The sequence below is a fragment of the Diceros bicornis genome, chromosome 2 (genome assembly GCF_020826845.1).
Source record: "Diceros bicornis minor isolate mBicDic1 chromosome 2, mDicBic1.mat.cur, whole genome shotgun sequence".
In the NCBI taxonomy this organism is placed as follows: Eukaryota; Metazoa; Chordata; class Mammalia; order Perissodactyla; family Rhinocerotidae; genus Diceros; species Diceros bicornis.
In genome coordinates this window covers 37,150,318-37,168,302 of record NC_080741.1, presented here as the reverse complement: position 1 = coordinate 37,168,302, position 17,985 = coordinate 37,150,318, and the positions used below count along the sequence as shown (strand labels likewise).

At 40.7% G+C, this 17,985-nt stretch overlaps 2 protein-coding genes across 4 annotated transcripts in view; one reads left to right on the top strand and one right to left on the bottom strand.

Moving 5' to 3' along the window:
- The window catches only part of UBP1 (upstream binding protein 1), a 54,481-nt gene that overhangs the window by 35,016 nt on the left and 1,480 nt on the right, over positions 1 to 17,985 (top strand). Inside the window, exons 8-15 of one of the 3 annotated variants that reach the window (XM_058554598.1) lie at positions 303 to 410; positions 5,534 to 5,637; positions 8,187 to 8,241; positions 8,498 to 8,591; positions 11,388 to 11,478; positions 12,251 to 12,369; positions 14,878 to 15,020; positions 15,746 to 15,797. In XM_058554598.1, the coding sequence (XP_058410581.1) occupies positions 303 to 410; positions 5,534 to 5,637; positions 8,187 to 8,241; positions 8,498 to 8,591; positions 11,388 to 11,478; positions 12,251 to 12,369; positions 14,878 to 15,020; positions 15,746 to 15,797 (766 nt within the window). Of the gene's footprint in view, positions 1 to 302; positions 411 to 5,533; positions 5,638 to 8,186; positions 8,242 to 8,497; positions 8,592 to 11,387; positions 11,479 to 11,651; positions 11,785 to 12,250; positions 12,370 to 14,877; positions 15,021 to 15,745; positions 15,798 to 17,985 lie in introns of those variants that run through there. The other 2 variants (XR_009222024.1, XM_058554607.1) reach the window with 2 other exon arrangements.
- The window catches only part of FBXL2 (F-box and leucine rich repeat protein 2), a 132,052-nt gene continuing 115,331 nt past the window's right edge, over positions 1,265 to 17,985 (bottom strand). Inside the window, exon 16 of the mRNA XM_058554652.1 lies at positions 1,265 to 1,944. The gene's annotated coding sequence lies outside the window, so the exon portion shown is untranslated. The remainder of the gene's footprint in view (positions 1,945 to 17,985) is intronic.

The following is a 17,985-nucleotide window of genomic DNA, read 5'->3' as shown; positions in this document are numbered from 1 at the left end:
AACATTTTATTTAAATTTTGGGATTTTAATGGATTAGTTTCCTGGGTGGGATCTTGAATGAAGATGTTGAAATCCCAATCAGGTCTCAGAAAAAGACCTTAAAAACCTTGAAGTTAGCAAGAGATTAAGTCGGGGCCTAGAATGTCCAATTTTTGTCACTGCTGGGGTTTTGCATTTTCTTTAATTTTGAATCCTGCTAGTCATGCATTTGTTTAAGTGGACTGCAGAGACATAAAGCAGGGTATTAGATCTTTCTTTGTATAATGAAAAGACATTGATCCCAATCTTTGGTGTTTGTCCAGATGAGGCTTGAGCCTATAATTGAAGATGCAGTTGAACATGAGCAGAAAAAGTCCAGCAAGCGGACTTTGCCAGCAGACTACGGTGATTCTCTGGCAAAGCGAGGCAGTGTAAGGGACTTCTGCTTCTCTTTTCATTGTGCAAGAAACCTTGTGCAGTGTTAGATATAGGACCAACTTCCACCGAAAAGTAACGCCAAATTTGTTTTTGATGTCCTTGTCTTGATTTAATTTGCTGTTGTTTAGACTTCCTGCTTTCTGTTTGTTCCTCACTGAGGAAAATTTCCTAAATCTAACACTTTAAAACGAAGTTGACCATATGGGTGGTTTTGGAGGGAAAAACGACACTTAGAAATGTGTTCCCTCTCTGTCTCTTTCCCTTCCTCCCTCCCTCCCTCTCCTTCACACACACTTCTTTCAAGAGCACTGAAATTAATTGAAAATACTTTCTTTAGTAAAATAGTTATCATTTTTCTGTAATTAAAAAAGGTTTTGCTTTCTCATGTATAACTGCTAAGAAAATTTCATGGATATTTAGAGAAATGATGGCAGCAAGCTTGACATTAACGCACGCAGTATACTTTGTGTCACATCTCCCTGCATGTAGTATAAGAATGTGTGTCTGTCTGTGCTTTTAAAAGCCTGTTTGGCAGCACTGGTAGGAAAAAAAATCTTTGAGTGCATTAGTGTTTCCTCTCGGCACCTGCATTGTTGTGACCTTATGCTTCAGGCCAGAAGAGTGCACCTTGCTATACTCACACCTATCTCCCCCCAGCGTGCACTTGGAGGACTTTTGGTTGAACATGAGCTTTGTCAGCTTAAGTTTAGCAAATCTTTGTTTTATGGCACAACTCTTCATCTAAGAGTCCGCAAAGGTTAATCCTGTTATGTAAACTTAGATCAGCTGAATACCTGCAGTAAATGTAAACACAGAGCATTAAATAATTTTTTTAAATAACTGTCATCATATGTATTAATGGGTACTTTATTCATCATTGAAGTATTTGTACTATCAAGGTGCCAGAAATAGAATTCTCATTCTTATACATGTATCTGTAATTATCTATAGACTATGAAAGTCATAAATGCTATCACAGGAACCTCATTTCCAAATTAAAGCATTGAGTGAAAGTATTTTAAATGCTTCTCTATGCAATAAAACTGAAAATGTACTCATCTGAGTGAATGGGGAGCACACATATTGCATTTTCTTTAACTGGGCTTTTTTGATTGAAATCAAGGTTGTATGGAACAACTGGATACTCCTTCCCCAAAACACCTGCCCCTCAATTTTATGTTTTTATTCCTCTTCTGATTTCCCAGCTGAAGACTCACAAATGGTTCTTAGTAAACTTCTTTGGGGAGACCCTGGTAACTGAAATCACTTTTCTTCTCCTGTTATAAACTAATTAAAAGGAACGGGTTCTGATAATTCATAAAGAAATCTGTTATAGCCCAGGGCTACTCTGAAGATAGTAGAATCGTTAGTAAATTATTAATAATTCTTAAGTCTAAAGTATGCAAAACATCAGCAGTTCACTGGCCTGGGATTTCACATCTTCCTATTGCGTGTTGCCTGCTGCCCCGGGCTGCATTTGGTTTGGTTAAGATACTTCTAGGGGTGGTTAGAGCTCCTCCTGGAAACCTGTTTAAAAAAAGCAAGGTACAGATTAATCCCTTAAAAAGTAAAGTCCACAGCATTTCATATATTTCTTCAAGTGCCTACGAAGGCAGGCCAGCATTTCTTTCTGTTCTCGGATAATTAAAATTGGCTTTCAGTGGAAAGCGATATCCAGACTTATCTGTTAAAGTTCAAAGGTGCTGTGTGAAATGGTCCCACACTGAGTAGAGGCACTACTGTTGGTTCCTAAGAGGTGCTGCACAACAAAACCCTTTGTGTGCCTCTGAGCTCTCTTTTATTGGCTCAAATCAGGGCTGCCAGTTCCTACAGTCTAAGATGGGTCATCATTTTCTAATCTACCAGAGGAAGGACTTTGTTCACAGGATACCAAACCCATGATTGTATGAGTCCAGGCCAGGTATTGCTGGAACCTTAGTGAATTACAGATTGTCTTCAGAAATGTAGGCACTGCACCATTGCTTACTTCTAAAGACATGGAAGAGGGACAAGGTAGCAGAAACACTGAAAATATTCCTAGGTATGCCTTTATCCTCCTGGGTTGAGACTGCAAGAGAAACCTATAAAACACAGGTAGGCACCTCTTGGTGTTTCCTTCAGCTTGGCCATTTAAGAACTTGGAATCCATTATTTTCTAAAAGTAGAGGCCTCCCAACAGGACCAGTTTTCACTGAATACTAGTTTTTTAGTGTTCAGTGAATCGAGTCTCATATTTACTGGGCAAGTTTTAGATGTCACCTATTAAGTCCTTTTCTACTGTTAAAGGAATCTAGATGTGGAAAAGTGAAGTAGGTATGTTTATGGAGTTTCAGTAAATTTGGTGTCTCCGCCATATTACTCTGCCATTGTAACTTGAAGCTTTTTGATGGCTTCATTTCCTCAAACAGCTGGCAGTAATTACCAAAGCAAATTTGCAGAGACTTAATATTAAAAGGTTTGCATTATTTAGATGTGTGTGTTATGCTACGTTGTAATATTTTGTATCTGGGAAGGATGGTGTTAGCAGGAAAATCTTCCAGGTAGTAGAGATGACCGTGAGCGTGTGACACCTGTATGTTATTACCAGTTGGCTCACCAGGTCTTGGTTCCTCAAACTGTGTAAGCTGAGGAGGTACTACTTTCTAAGACAGAAAGACCCTAGTTTAAAAAGAATGGGTATTGTGTAAAATGTCATTTATAATGAAATTGGTATGCCATGCAATAAGTTTAGCCATGCTGTCCAGCCAGAGTAGATTTCTTTTTGGACAGTTGACAGTAGTTGAAACAATAAGTCTGCAGTCATTTTCCCCATTTTTGAGAAGATACATAATGGGTAGTTGTAAAGAATGTTAAGATTCTGGGATTTCTGTTTTATTTTCTTTGTATCCGTGCTTTTTACAGGCATCAGACATGTCGTTTTAAGCTCCTGTAACCACTGGAGACACTTGGTTTCTTTCCTCAGAGTGCTTCAGTCTCTTAGCTCCTTCACACTAGTGGTCTTGACACTTTTACACTGGAAAGAATTTTGAAAAAGAATATACTCCCTTACACATTTTTAGGTCGACATCTGAAAGTTTTCATCATAAATTTAAAGGGGTGCAAAGGAGACAATTTTCTGGCATAGTGAATATTTGTATTTACAATTCAAGATAAAACTGTTACATTACTTTTGAAGTGTATCCTGTAGAATCTAAATACCATAGCAATGTGACACCCAGCATTGTTCATTTAAAAAGTTCATGATCAAGCTCTTTAGTGAAGTCTGAAATTTTACTCTATTCTTCCTTCGTTTTTTTTTTTTTTTTTTTTTTTGGTGAAGAAGATTAGCCCTGAGCTAACATCTGTTGTCAATCCTCCTGTTTTTGCTGAGGAAGATTGGAAGATTGGCCCTGGGCTAATATCCATGTTCATCTTCTCCTACTTTATATGTGGGACGATTGCCACAGCATGGCTTGATGAGCTGTGCGTAGATCCATGCCAGGGATCCGAACTCGCGAACCCCGGGACGCCAAAGCGGAGTGTGCGAACTTAACCACTACGCCACTGGGCTGGCCCCCTGCTCTTCCTTCTTGATCTCCTGTTTTCTCCTCCATTCCCCTTAAATAATTTTTTCCTAATATGACATACTTTTATGCCTGAAAATCTTTTCATGATCACCCTAATTACTTCTTGACAACAAACTTTTATAAATTGAAATTTAATTTTTAAAATTTCCTGTGACCATAAGGCTAAGTCAGTTGAGAAATTTAAAACTTATTATTATTGGTACCGGCTTATCTAAACAACAAATCATACAAATTTTTGATGCATAATTGTTAAATGTAAAAACAGAAATGTTATTGGAAATACATATTGAATGATGAGACAGAATGAAACATAATTAAGTTCTAAATTTTTTTTATAGATAAGAGAAACTTAGTTTAGATAGATTTATTTTTCTTTCAGCAGTGGCATTCAGGTCTTGGAACTCCTTTTGAGTTATCTGCCACAAATCCCAGTGATCTATTTTTATATGATCTAGGAGATTATTTCAGTTATGTGTCAGCTGGCAATAGGTCCTCCTGAATTTTTTTGAAAGCGAGGAAGTGAAAACCCCTTGATATGCAGAAGAATTTTTTTTAGAGTCATGTACTTTCTTAGTATCTGTCCTGATAACTTTGAATGGCCTTTTGCTTAGTTTCTGGCAGAGTCTTCTACCTCATGGCCGTGGTGAGAGATGATGCCTTTTTTGTATAAAATGGAAGAAGATTGATTATGAAAGGGAACCCTGGAAACTGAGGGCATTCTGAGACAGATTCATTTTAGAAAGAACACCTGTGGAGTGATATGGAGTCCCTCAATACCTTGTGTTTGAAGACATCTACTTGAGGCCTCTCGGGCCTGCTCAGCATGTTTTTGACTACCTTTTTCAGCTCTCCTAATTGACAGCCAATGTGTCTTTGTATTTTTGCTCTATTTTTCCTCAGAATTGTGCCGAGGGCTGAAAAATATTTAAGTTCACCATGCCCCTTCCAGAAAATATAAATAATAAACATATGTAGATAGGTATAGGCAGTACCATACACAGTTGATGTATTTTGATGCTGGGCCTGTCTTGTCTTACTTGGCGATTATTAATCTTAGAGAAATCAAGGAAGCAAATAGGTACTGGTGAGACTGCTCCTTGGAGAAGAGGACAGAAAGAACACTAGGTAGGACACAGCCCCTGTCCTGGTCACCATGCAACGTCAGATGTTGCTTATGAATCTTGTCTTGCCTCTGCTATTCTTAAATCTAGATAAGTACCTATTGGGGAATTGATAAAGAGGGAGGTGAAAGTTCTGGAAAGCAAATTGTACATGAATATATATTTAAGATGCCTTTATAAATTTTTGCTGCTATCATCACTTCAGGTCTTCCCTAAGATTAATCAGTATCTAGACGCATATAGCAGGTAAAATTTTTCCTTGCTGCACAGAAGTAGATTTGATATGTTTCTGTGAGTTTGCTTGATAAGTGTCAGGTGTCTTGTGTTTTATAATCTTGCATTTGGCCAGACTAGAGAGTGAATTACAAGACTATTTCTTCCACATACTTTAGAAACATATCATTAATTTATTTTTGTTTCTATCCTTAGTGTTCTCCATGGCCCGATACTCCCACAGCCTATGTGAATAGCAGTCCTTCTGCAGCGCCCACTTTCACCTCCCCACAGCAGAGCACTTGCAGTGTCCCAGACAGGTATCTGGTTTGTGTAATTATGTGCCTGAGGCTCATGCTCCTTCCTTTCCATTTCTCTCAATTTACAGCAACTTTTTTTTTTTTTAATCTGAAGTATATAGTAATGGGAAATAGCCTGTACCTCATTTTCAGAGGAAAATTATCTTTTCTTCACCCACCAGCCTTTTTGCTCCTAGCCCCTTATTTCTCACACATTCACAACTATGGAAATTGTAGAAAAGGAGGCATTTTCAAGATACATTCTTTGTGAGATAAAAACAGCATTAATGGCCTTCATGAATAGAGAGGCCAGTGAGTTATTAAGGTGACACTGAGACTTGAATATGTGAGATTGCATTTATGACAAAGTACACTTGTCTTTAATGCTCACCATATCAGAGTTATTTTCTGCCCTATTCTCCCTCCCAACAGACACACTTTTTTTTTTAAATTAAGTATTTAAACGTGCAGGTTTTCAATTTCTAAAGACTTACTATGGTTTTAGAAATGGGAATGGTGGACTTTGTTTTATTCTGTTATCTGGCCTTGACTGGCAACTGAGAATCTAGTGAGCCCTGGGTGGGAGCAGGAGAGGCGTCTCGGGCATCATGAAGATGCTGCAGTGGTGCCACGGGGGAGCGCTCCATGCCTGGGGCTTTGCTGAAGAACTAATGTGGAGTAGGTCAGATCTTTTTTATACTCTAGTCATGCTGACAAGGTCTTTCTTAGTCAGCTCAGGCTGCTATAACAGAATACCACAGACTGGGTGGCTTATAAACAACAGAAGTTTGTTTCTCACAGTTCTGCAGGCTGGAGGTCTGAGATCAGGGTGCCAGCATGGTCAGGTTCTGGTGAGCAATCTCTTACAGGTTGCAGACTGCCGACTTGTATCCTCACATGGTGAAGAGGAGAGCAGAGGAAGCAACTTCTCTCGACTCTTAGAAAGCCACTAATCCCATTCCTGGGGGCTCCACCCTTATGACCTCATTTAATGATCATTACCTCCCAAAGGCCCCACCTCCTAATGCTGTATATTACATTGGGGGATAAGGTTCAATGTGTGAGTTTTGAGGCAACACAAACACTTAGACCATAACAGAGTCTGCTGAGAAAACAAACAAAAACATGCTTTTTCCCTGAGGAGATGGACAGACTACAGAGGCAGCTTGTTTTCATGTAGGTTACTGTGCTTTAAGAGTAGAAAAACACTGTTAGATACAGAGACACGGGAGAGAAGGAGCCCAGCGTATTATTATGTAGGGGAACTCTTCTAGTTTCACAGTCAGTCCAATCTGAATAATCCTAATAATTGATTATGATTTTAGAGATGAGCTGTGAATTCATGTAGTCACTAGTTGACCTGATATTTCCTGAGAGCCCATGGTGTGCCCAGCACTATTCTAGGTGCTGTGATATGTAAGTGACAGACATGGCCAGCCCAGTGGCACAGTGGTTAAGTGTGCATGCTCCCCTGTGGTAGCCCAGGGTTTGCAGGTTCGGATCTCCGGTGCACACCGATGCACCACTTGTCAAGCCATGCTGTGGCGGTGTCGCATGTAAAGTAGAGGAAGATGGGCACAGATGTTAGCCCAGGGCCAGTCTTTCTCAGCAGAAAGAGGAGGATTGGCATCGGATGTTAGCTCAGGGCTGATCTTCCACAAAAAAAAAATGGTAAGTGACAGACAAATCCCTGTCCAAAGGAGCTTAAGTTCTGGTGGGTGGAGACGGATGGTAAACAACATCATAAACCTAAGTAATTGAGGTTACAAGTACTAAGAAAGGAGTCAGAGCTCAGGACCAGGAAGGTGGCCACATTCCTGAGGAGTTGTTTTTCATTTTCATTTTACCTTAGGAACACTAGGATAGTGGTACAAGTTTGTTTCTTTTGTTGTCTTGAATTCTACCCTCTTGAGTCATGGATAAATGTATTAAAAGGATATCATTTTCTATTTTGGGTTAGGATCATTATGCCATTTCTTGTAGTTCATTATTTTCTTAAAGTAGATGTTTTTGCAGTTATTTTCAACTGTTTGTCTTATTTGGTTTCTCATTTTTTTCCTAACTCAAATGAATCAGTATCTTCCATTTTCCTAGCACCCCTGGAGATATTTGGAACCCTTCTGTTTCATAAAACTTGAATTTCTTTTTTTTTAAAGATTTTATTTATTTATTTTTTCCCCCCAAAGCCCTAGTAGATAGTTGTATGTCACAGTTGCACATCCATCTAGTTGCTGTATGTGGGACGCGGCCTCAGCGTGGCCAGAGAAGCAGTGTGTCGGTGCATGCCCGGGCCGCCAGCAGCGGAGCGCGCGCACTTAACCGCTAAGCCGCGGGGCCGGCCCAAAACTTGAATTTCTTACTAGAACAGGTATAGAAGGAGGAGGCACAAATTAAGAAACTGCATTCACCTTATTATCATATTCACTCGCTGACCAGTTGTGCCAGTGTTCTTATTGCAAATTTACATTGCTGTGTCCCACAGTATTATTTTACATTTACGTAGTTTAATAGCCTTTAATGTCTTAAAAAATATATATCCTAATAATCATCCTTGCTTTCCTTCTCTCCAGCAATTCTTCTTCCCCAAATCATCAGGGAGATGGAGTTTCACAGGCGTCTAGTGAAGTAAGTATCTTTTTCCTAAAACTAGCAGATGCTTTCAGGGTCCTGCATTTTTAAGCCTCTGATGACAGGGGCTTGAGTCATTGTTTGGGGCACTAAGTAGTCAGACCTATGCTATTCTTGGGTGATTTTGACTTTAAACTTGGAGGATTTCTGTGTTTTGTTTAAATGTTCTATTTTGTAACATGCCAGTGACTTGGATTATATTTTTTAAGTTTGAAGAGTTTCTTCTATTTATATTCATTTTCTTTGTTAATAGAAACTTCAGCCTTCAGCCACGATCCAGGAAACACAACAATGGCTGCTCAAAAACAGATTCTCTTCCTACACAAGACTGTTTTCCAATTTTTCAGGTATGTTTGTGTGTGTGCGCACGTGCATGCTTTACTTATCTCTGTGCTTTTATTAACTTTAATTTTTTTTTAAATTTCAAAATAATTATAGATTCATAAAAAAAAAAGTTGCCAAAATGTGTACCGGGAAGTCCTGTGTACCTATCACCCAGTTTCCCTCAGTGGTAACATCTTGCATACCTGTTGTACACTATCAAAACCAGGAAATTGACATCAGTACAATCTACCATTTCACCAGTTTTATGTGCCCTCATTTGTGTATAGGTGTATATAGTTCTACGCAATTTTTTTCATTTTTTTAATTAACTTTTTATTTTGAGATAATTTTTACTTTAAGTTGCAAAGATAGTACAGAAATGTTCCAATATCCTCTTCACTCAGTTTCTTACATAATTATAGTACAATATCAAAACCAGGAAATTGACATTGGTGCAATGTGTGTATATAGTTGTGTCATTTTATCACCTATGTAGATTCATACAGCCACTGCTGAAGTTAAGGTACAGAATTGTGCCATCACCACAAGGATCTCCCTTATGCTGCCCACATCCTCCTCCACCATCCCTAATCCCTGGCAACCATTAATCTGTTTTCCGTCTCTATGATATGGTCATTTCAAGAATGTTATATAAATGGAAGCATATATAGTTTGTGACCTTTTGAGATTGGCTTCTTCTCGTTCAGCATAATGCCCTTCAGTCCATCCACATAGTTGTGTGTATCAATAGTTTGTTCCTCTTTATTGCAGTGTAGTATTACATGGTATGAATGTCCTCTGGTGTGGTTTTTATATACTTAAGTGTGAATTTTTTCTTGCATGGTAAGCTAAGGGAATATTAAGATGGAATTTTAAAAGGGACCAAGCAGTGTTTCTCCAAATGGTGCTGTAGGGAACCTATCTAAAGGGACAGCAATAGATAACACCATGTGGGGCAGGGGCAGCACTTCCCAAACGTATTTGGCCCTGGGACCCTTTTCCTACAGAAAGCTTCCTAACATGTCCTGGCTAAACATCCTGAGAAACTCTGGGCCACAGTGAAGTGGCAGTCAGTTTTGCTTTGCCCACAGTGCCGTGGGGCTATAAAAACCCAGCCTGAGCCTTTTAAGAACGTGTGTGTATATACTTGGCCTAGAGGAAAGCTTGATTTCACAAAGAACATGGTGTCCTATTACGTCAGCCATTTATTGTAGGGTTTGTGCAAGGATTAGTCATTCCCTGTGTAGCTCTTTGTCTCTGTAAAATTAAAGTAGCCAATGAAAGTCATTTGCTAGCTGGTAGCCACATTTTTATATGATTAAGTAAAGCCTTTTATCTGTGAAAAACTAGGAATTAAGAAATGTCACTTGCGGGGCACACACACATATTGAACCCTCATAGGAAAGACAGATGCAGAGCATAGCACATACAGAAAGCTCTGACAGTTGGCACTGAGGGAGGTCCCAGATTATGCCTGGTATATTAGATGGATCCATGTTTTTCGTCTGGAGGGTTCTAAGCCCTTTTCACTGTGAGCATTGATCATATGGCTTGGCCTCCTGCCTTTTCCTTACCCTGTAAGCTTCCCAACAATAGAATGGTAAAGAGGAGAGTGAGGCTTCTTGACCTGAGCCTCTTGGGCATTCACATTTCAGAAAGGGTTGTACACATAAGTATCTGTCCAGTTCTGTGTATGGGTTAAGGATGTTCACACACACACTTCTGGTCACAGCTGTGAGCCCTGTTTTCAGAGGTGCGTGTACTAGGCCCTGGTAGAGAGATGAGAGTGTGCCTGTCTTTGCTTACCTGATTTGCATAAAACCACTCCATCAATGCTTGTGCCTTGTGGGAGATGTGCTTCTTTGTTCTTTATTTCTCTTAAAAGCTAGAAAGTTATTAGGCTCTCACATTCAAGCCCTCAAAAATAGATAACCCCATTATTTTGTTGTATGTAAGTAGATATTTATCATATGCAAGTCATGCCTTAATCCCAGAGAGTATGTTAATTCTCCCAATTAAACTACATCTTGAGTGTTAATAAAAGGGAGAAACAAAAGATTATGGACAAATCAAACAAAAAGTAGAGAGAAGACTACGATGAACTCCCATGACACCATCCTAGCTTCAAAAATGACCAGCCTTTGGTCAGTCTTGCTCTCTACCCTCTCCCCCTTTTCTGTTGTATTTTAAAGCAAATCCTAGATACCATGTCATTTACATTTACCAAGTATTTATGGGAGAAATCTTAAGGTGTAACGTGCAATTCTCTGCCATGCTTTTGTATTAAAACTGGCTGCTGTGACAGGGTTGTTATGTTCCAGAATGTTTGACTTTACACTGCGTGTTGCAGTATAAAGAGGCCTACTCCTGGCTCTGTTACCAACTTGTGTGACTTGGAGCAAGTCCCCCAAACTCTGGATTTCCATTTCCTCTTTTTGTAAAATAAAAGATTGGTCTGGGTGATCTCAAGTTTAATTTTCATGTTTATCCACATAGCCACCACCCAGCCAAAATAAGGTAGGCGGTGAACTCCTTCCTGTATTAGGAACAGACAGTCCTATAGGCCCCGCGCATTGATCTGCTTTACCAGCTTCTGGGCTTCTAAGCTCCTTCTTGATTTGGGACACGGAAGAGCCAGCATTTTCTTTGGTTCTGAGGGACAGGGTTGTGTGTGTGTGTTCTTGTGTTGTTCATGTTTATGTGTATACTCAGGATACCTGTGATAGTTTGAAGGACATTTAACTGTCTGAAGACAAATACCATAAAGTAGCCAGCTTTTTCCATTTCTTTGAGAAGAATCTCTTTTTGCTGTTCTCCAGGTGCCGACTTATTAAAACTGACAAAGGAGGATTTAGTACAAATATGTGGTGCAGCCGATGGAATTCGGCTCTATAATTCACTGAAGTCAAGGTAAAATACTGTGTTTAAAAGGAACTGTTTTGCTTGAAATAAGAATGTACCTTTCTTCGCGTGGGGAATTTGGGCAGAATGTGTTTCCACGCTGGGTTGGCGTGTGCCTGTGTGCGCTGTCGAGCATCGGCAGCATCGTGCTCACAAGAAGACTGTTTTGTGTACACCTTCAGGGCAGGCCCAGATATGATGCAGGCACTGATGAGGGCAGAGGTAGACTGTAAGACTGGTAGAAATGCACATGGGCAGTACTGATTTCTTGAAGACGACTGGGTTTGTTGCCAAGAAAACAAACTTCTCATTTAGGTGAGCTATACAGAATCTATGGTTTTCAAGGTCATTTGACTACTATTAAATAGTTATTAAAAATGTAAACTTCTAATTGTGAATTAAAATGATAGAACCGTAAACTGTGCTGGCTTTTAAGATCCATTTACTATCATTGCTATTTCTAGACTTGTGGTATGAGAATTCCATTAAAATTGAATCTTAACTGATTTTAAATTGCTGACTTAATCTTGAAACTTAAATTTACCAGCATCTGACAGACCATCTCAATGGTTTAGAGTCTGGATCATCAGATTAGACCACCTGTGATAGTTGGTGTGAGGTGTGTGTTTTTATATTTTTATTAGTAAATTATTTTCTATAATAAAATAACATTGTAAAGTTCTTATAAGGAAATAGAACTTAGATTCTTGTAGTTATCATTTGTACATGTGGTGAGGCAGCTTTCTCTCCCAGGCTCATGAGTGGCATCTTCTGATTGCAGGTCGGTTAGGCCCCGCCTAACCATCTATGTCTGCCAGGAGCAGCCAAGCAGCACACCACTGCAGGGGCAGCAGCAGGCTGCAGGCAGTGGAGGCGAGAATGGCAGTGGGACACCCTACGGTGGGTATCGAGGGCACCTCAGCTTCCTGTCACTCCCTTTCTGACACTGAGGCAGAAACGGGAAAGACTGAGCAGGGCTTGGAAGGACTCCTGTTGGATCAGGACTGCCCAGTTGCTGATGTAGGAGTCCTGACAGCAGTGAGAGGCAGCTGCTCTTGGGTCAAGTCCTCGGAAGAAGAGGAAACTGTCGGCCTTTCTCGGTTATTTCAGCCACACTATGGATCTTTTTTATATGGTCCTTCATGCCAGAAATATCTAACAAGTGAAAGACTAGCTTGAATGCTTTGGGGTTTTGCTGCTGCTCTTGTTTTTTAATCTCATATTTACTGAAGTGATGAATGTAACATTTGCACCTTGGCAAGAAAGCAGGAGGGTTTCTCTTTTCTTTTTTTCCTTTTTACTGAATGGGGAATAAACTTAAAATATCACATGTGCAAAGATGTAACAAGACTAAGTGTGTGCACTTGTCTCAGACAAGCGTCTGGCCAGCACTCTGAGCTCTCTATGGTGAGTTGGTGCCGTGTCCTTGTGTTGTTGTAAATATACTCTATGTCGTTACTCTCCTGAGAATTGGGAGGGCTTCTCATCCTGCAGGTTTGCCGTAATTGTATGATAGAGTGCTGGATTAGGGCAGAGAGAAAAATCCTGGTCCTTCTCCCCTCCTCTAAATATGGTCCTTAAAAAACAAAGCATTTTTTTTACAGCATATATTTTCTCATTTGCAGGGTGGTGTGTGGAAATATCTTCTCTCTTCCCACATTCTGAAACAAAATAAGGGCAACAAACCCAGAACTTTTCAGAGAAAAATGTGTTATGGAATTCAAAGAGGCAGTTATTTGCTCTAATAATGGGTAGAATGCTGAAAAATACTTAGCTGTTTGAATTTTACGGCAGAATCCCAAGGAAAGCATGTTGTGAGCTTTCCATTTGGTATCATTTTGACTTCAAAAGCTGTGAATTTTAAGACTAAAGATACAAAGTCTTAGTCTAAAAGAATAAAAAGTCTAAAGGAGCTCTCCATGTATCATCAAGATCTTCTGTATCATTTACTTGTGGTCAGGATTGTAAATATTTTGGAAGGCGTATCCTTAAACGTGAGTGTTTGTGGAGGAGTGTGTGGAAATATTGCTGAACTTAACCCTAGATCAGAGGCAGCAGACCTTTTCTCTGAAAGGCCAGGTAGTCAATCGCACTGATTCTGCAGACCGCCGGGTCTCGTCCCACTCAGCTCTGCCGTGTAGTGCTGCAGCCGCCATAGACAATCTGAGACGATGCGCGTGGCCATGTTCTGACAAAATTTCATTTTAAAAGAATAAGTGGAAGGCAGAGTTTGGCCCGCACAGGCTGTAGTTTGGTGACCCCTGCACTAGATCATCTGTATAATTTTTAACTGTAGTTCTAAATTCTAAGCTTTTCATAAAGTATAATTAGCAAAGGTTTCTGTACTCATAAACACAACAAGGAAAAACCCTTGTTTGGAGAAGCAAAGCTCCAGCACTGATACTCCTGATGGGTGTCAGGCCTGAACCGGTATGGGAGCGGGAGCGACAGAGGCAGACGCACGGCAGCTGCACAGCCTGGTGCTGTGCAGACAGCGTCTGCTGCTAAGTTACATGTTCCAGAAACACAGAACATGGGTGGACTAGGACTTTTTGTAAAGAAGAACTAGGCTTCATTGTCCACATCCATAGCTTTTCCTGTGGCCTCTTTTACACTGGTTTGTGTGTTTTTTTTTTTTTAGATTGATTGATTTTTTTCCACCCAAAGCCCCAGTAGATAGTTGTATGTCATAGCTGCACATCCTTCTAGTTGCTGCATGTGGGACGCGGCCTCAGCATGGCCGGAGAACCGGTGCGTCGGTGCGCGCCCGGGATCCGAACCCCGGGCCGCCAGCAGCAGAGCGCACGCACTTAACCGCTAAGCCATGGGGCCGGCCCTCTTTTACACTGTTTTTAATTCTCTGGCGGAGGGGAGAGAGGTAGCTTTTATTTCTTAGGATAAATTCCGACTAGTAGGATTACTGAATCAAAAACTATGACCCTTATAGGGTTCTTTTTATATATTGCTAGAAACACATATCATTTTTGAAAACAGCTTTCTTGAGGTATAATTTATATACCATAAAATCCTCCCATTATAAGTATACAATTCAGTGATATTTTAGTAAATTTACAGTCTTGCAGACATGACCACAATCTTACTCCAAAAAGATCCCCTGTGCCCATTTGCAGTCAATTCCTGTTTGTTTTTAAGAGACATTAAAACCTCAAATCCTTTGTACAGAGATTATTGTCACTGGTTATTAAATTATATATGTGTGAGCATAAATACTTAATGTATTATTGTAGTTCAGATGGGTGATAAGGGGGAAAGAAATATCAGTTTGTTCCCATTTTTATTTTTGTGTTTTATTTTTTTAGTACTTTAAAAGGTGTGATCTTCCTTTAGATTAGGTAGAAAACAGATCAAAGATTACTCCTAAAATGCTGTTTTTATTTTTTATTTCAGTTTATCATGCAATCTACTTGGAAGAAATGGTTGCCTCAGAAGTCGCTCGAAAACTTGCATTGGTGTTTAATATTCCTTTCCACCAAATTAACCAGGTTTACAGACAGGGTCCCATTGGTATTCACATTCTTGTTAGCGATCAGGTAACTTGAACTGGCAAGCCCTCTTGCTTTTCCCGTTCACACTGGTGTTTACTTTTATATATATCATTGCAGACCTATGGAAAAATTCTGTGACCTCTTTTGCCAACTACTCATGAGAGTTGTTTTCAGAGAGTTTGGGGATCAAAATTTGTGAGAATTTATAACCAAGAGTTTCAGGTATCCTAGTGATACAAGAATACAAATCAGGGAGAACTGTGGTCCCCCACCCCCACCCCCACCTTGTGAATTCAGACACTCACTGGGAGACTTCTGGGTGAGTGGGGGCTTTGGCCCTTTTTATGAAGAGAGGTATTTGGATGTGTTTTCCTTTTGTCTGCTATTTGATGACTAATTTTAAAAAACAATAAGATTAGAAGTACAGTTTTTCCCCCTAGTGCTGAGTGACAAGCAAGTAATAACAGAAGAGCACTTCACGCAGTGACTCTTTGTTAGAGCGATTATTCACAGGAGCCGGCAGGAATCAGGGATCAGATCTCGCAGGGACCTTCAGGGGCAGGCACGGTTAGCACAAGGCCCTGCCAGTGCAGCAGGTGTAAATTTTTACTACCTCACGCTGCCTTCATGAATTACCATTTTGGCCACTGAGTCCTGTGCTTGTGTGACAATATACAGATTATGACATTTTCCTTTAACTACTAATTTTAATCTTTTCCTCAGTTAAGACAGGACAGTTGGATCTTAATTATACATCTGCTTTATCCTAGATGGTTCAGAACTTTCAAGATGAGAGTTGTTTTTTATTCTCCACAGTAAAAGGTACTTTGCATGTGTGCATGTGTCTTGAAATGCTGGAACCATGAAAGATAGTGTGTGTCTGTAATCAGCAGTCATCTTGTGTGTTTACTTTTGAAAATGCTGGCTTTACTAATTTTAAGAGAGTTTGAAAAATGAATCAAGAGAAAGAATATTTCTAGCGATTGTAATAGAAATTAGCAAGTAAGGAGGAGGAGTCAATCCTTCTAGATGACTAGGAAAAAAATCTCAATTCGTTCAGCCAGTGTTTTACTGAGCACCATATGTCCGATACCATCATTTTGGTGCTAGAAAGATCTTGAACAAAACAAACTCTGTGGAACTCTAGTGGGGAAAGCAAACCAGACTTGGCCAACGGATGTGCATAATTACAAATATATTAAGTGCCATGAAGGAATGGGAAAGTCTGGAGTGCTTATGGACAAGGGGGACATGAAGCTGTTAGCCAGGCTTCTCTGAGGTGGTGTCATTAATGATAAGACTTCAAGAGTGAGAAGGAGCCAGCCATATGAGGAGCATCCCAAATGTAGGGTGAAGGACAAGTAAAAAGCTTCGCTTCTGTGGAGGCCTGAAAGAGGGCCATGTAGCTGCCATGCAGTGTGTGAGGGGTGAGCAGAGCAAGATGAAGTCAAGGTGGGAGGCAGGGCCTGGTATGCAGGACCTGGTAATGATGGTAGTTTAGACTTTATTTGAAATATATTGGGAAGTCAGTGAAGTTGTTTAAATAAAGCAGTAATCTGATTAGATTTTTCTTTCACTCTTGCAACTCTGGAGACAGATGAGAAGGTGGGAAACCTGGAGGCAGGAGATGTCATCTAGGTGAGGGGTGATGGCATCTTATACATTTATAGACAGGGCCCTGCTGGGCTCCACATTTGAGGGAGGAGTGGTTGTGACTCTTGTAAGAGCTGCTGGGCAGACTGCTAGTAGAGAGGTAGGTATGGGGGGGAGAAAGCAGCAAGAGTTCCATTTAAGTATATAGAAGTGTCAAGGTGGCAGTTAATTATACCTGTCTGGAGCTGACAGGAGAGGCCTGGGCTTGAAATGTAAATTTGGAAGCCTTGATCATATCAGTGGTGACTCAAAGCTGTAGAAATCGCTGGGGTCATTTAGGGAGAGAATGTGGAAAGAGGACCTGGATAGGGCTCAAGTAAGTTCCAATTAAAGGGTTAGAAAAAATGAGGGACTTTTTTTTTTTTTTTTTTTTTGTGAGGACTATCAGCCCTGAGCTAACATCCATGCCAGTCCTCCTCTTTTTGCTGAGGAAGACTGGCCCTGAGTTAACATCTATTGCCAGTCCTCCTCCCTTTTTCCCCCTTTTTCTCCCCAAAGCCCCAGTAGATAGTTGTATGTCATAGTTGCACATCCTTCTAGTTGCTACATATGGGACGCGGCCTCAGCATGGCTGGACAAGCAGTGCATCGGTGCACGCCTGGGATCTGAACCCGGGCCGCCAGTAGCGGAGCGCGCGCACTTAACTGCTATGCCATGGGGCCAGCCCCAAAATGAGGGATTTTTAAATGCAAAATTATTATACAAGAAGAGACTTTTAAAAGTCTGGGGGGTTAAGATCTAAATCCAGTCCTAACATAAAAGCTGTACTTCGAAGAGCCAGATATCATGTGTCACCCTTTCCTGGAAGTCACTCTTAAAGGGAGCAGCCCAAAACAGTGCTGAAGTTGTCGTCACTTTGTGCCTGACATGTTGCGTATGTCATCAAGTTACCTGCAAGGCTGAGTTTTAAGTAATTTTTTTTGTGTGAGGAGATCAGCCCTGAGCTAACATCTGCCAATCCTCCTCTTTTTTTGCTGAGGAATACTGGTCCTGGGCTAACATCCGTGCCTAACATCCGTGCCCATCTTCCTCTACTTTATGTGGGACGCCGCCACAGCGTGGCTTGACAAGCAGTGCATCGGTGCGCGCCTGGGATCCGAACCGGCGAACCCTGAGCCGCCGCAGCGGAGTGCGTGCACTTAACCGCTTGCGCCACCGGGCCGGCCCCTGAGTTTTAACTGTGAACCGGTTCACTTGATCTTTACCTTCACAAACATCTTTAGCTGAGTACCTTTCTGCTCAGTTGTTCTCAAAGCAATACAGTGTTACTCTGCAAAACTCACATTGTCTAAGAAAGGACTTTCATCCCGTAATCAGATGGTAGTGTTCTATGAAAGCGGTGGACATGTCTAATGTC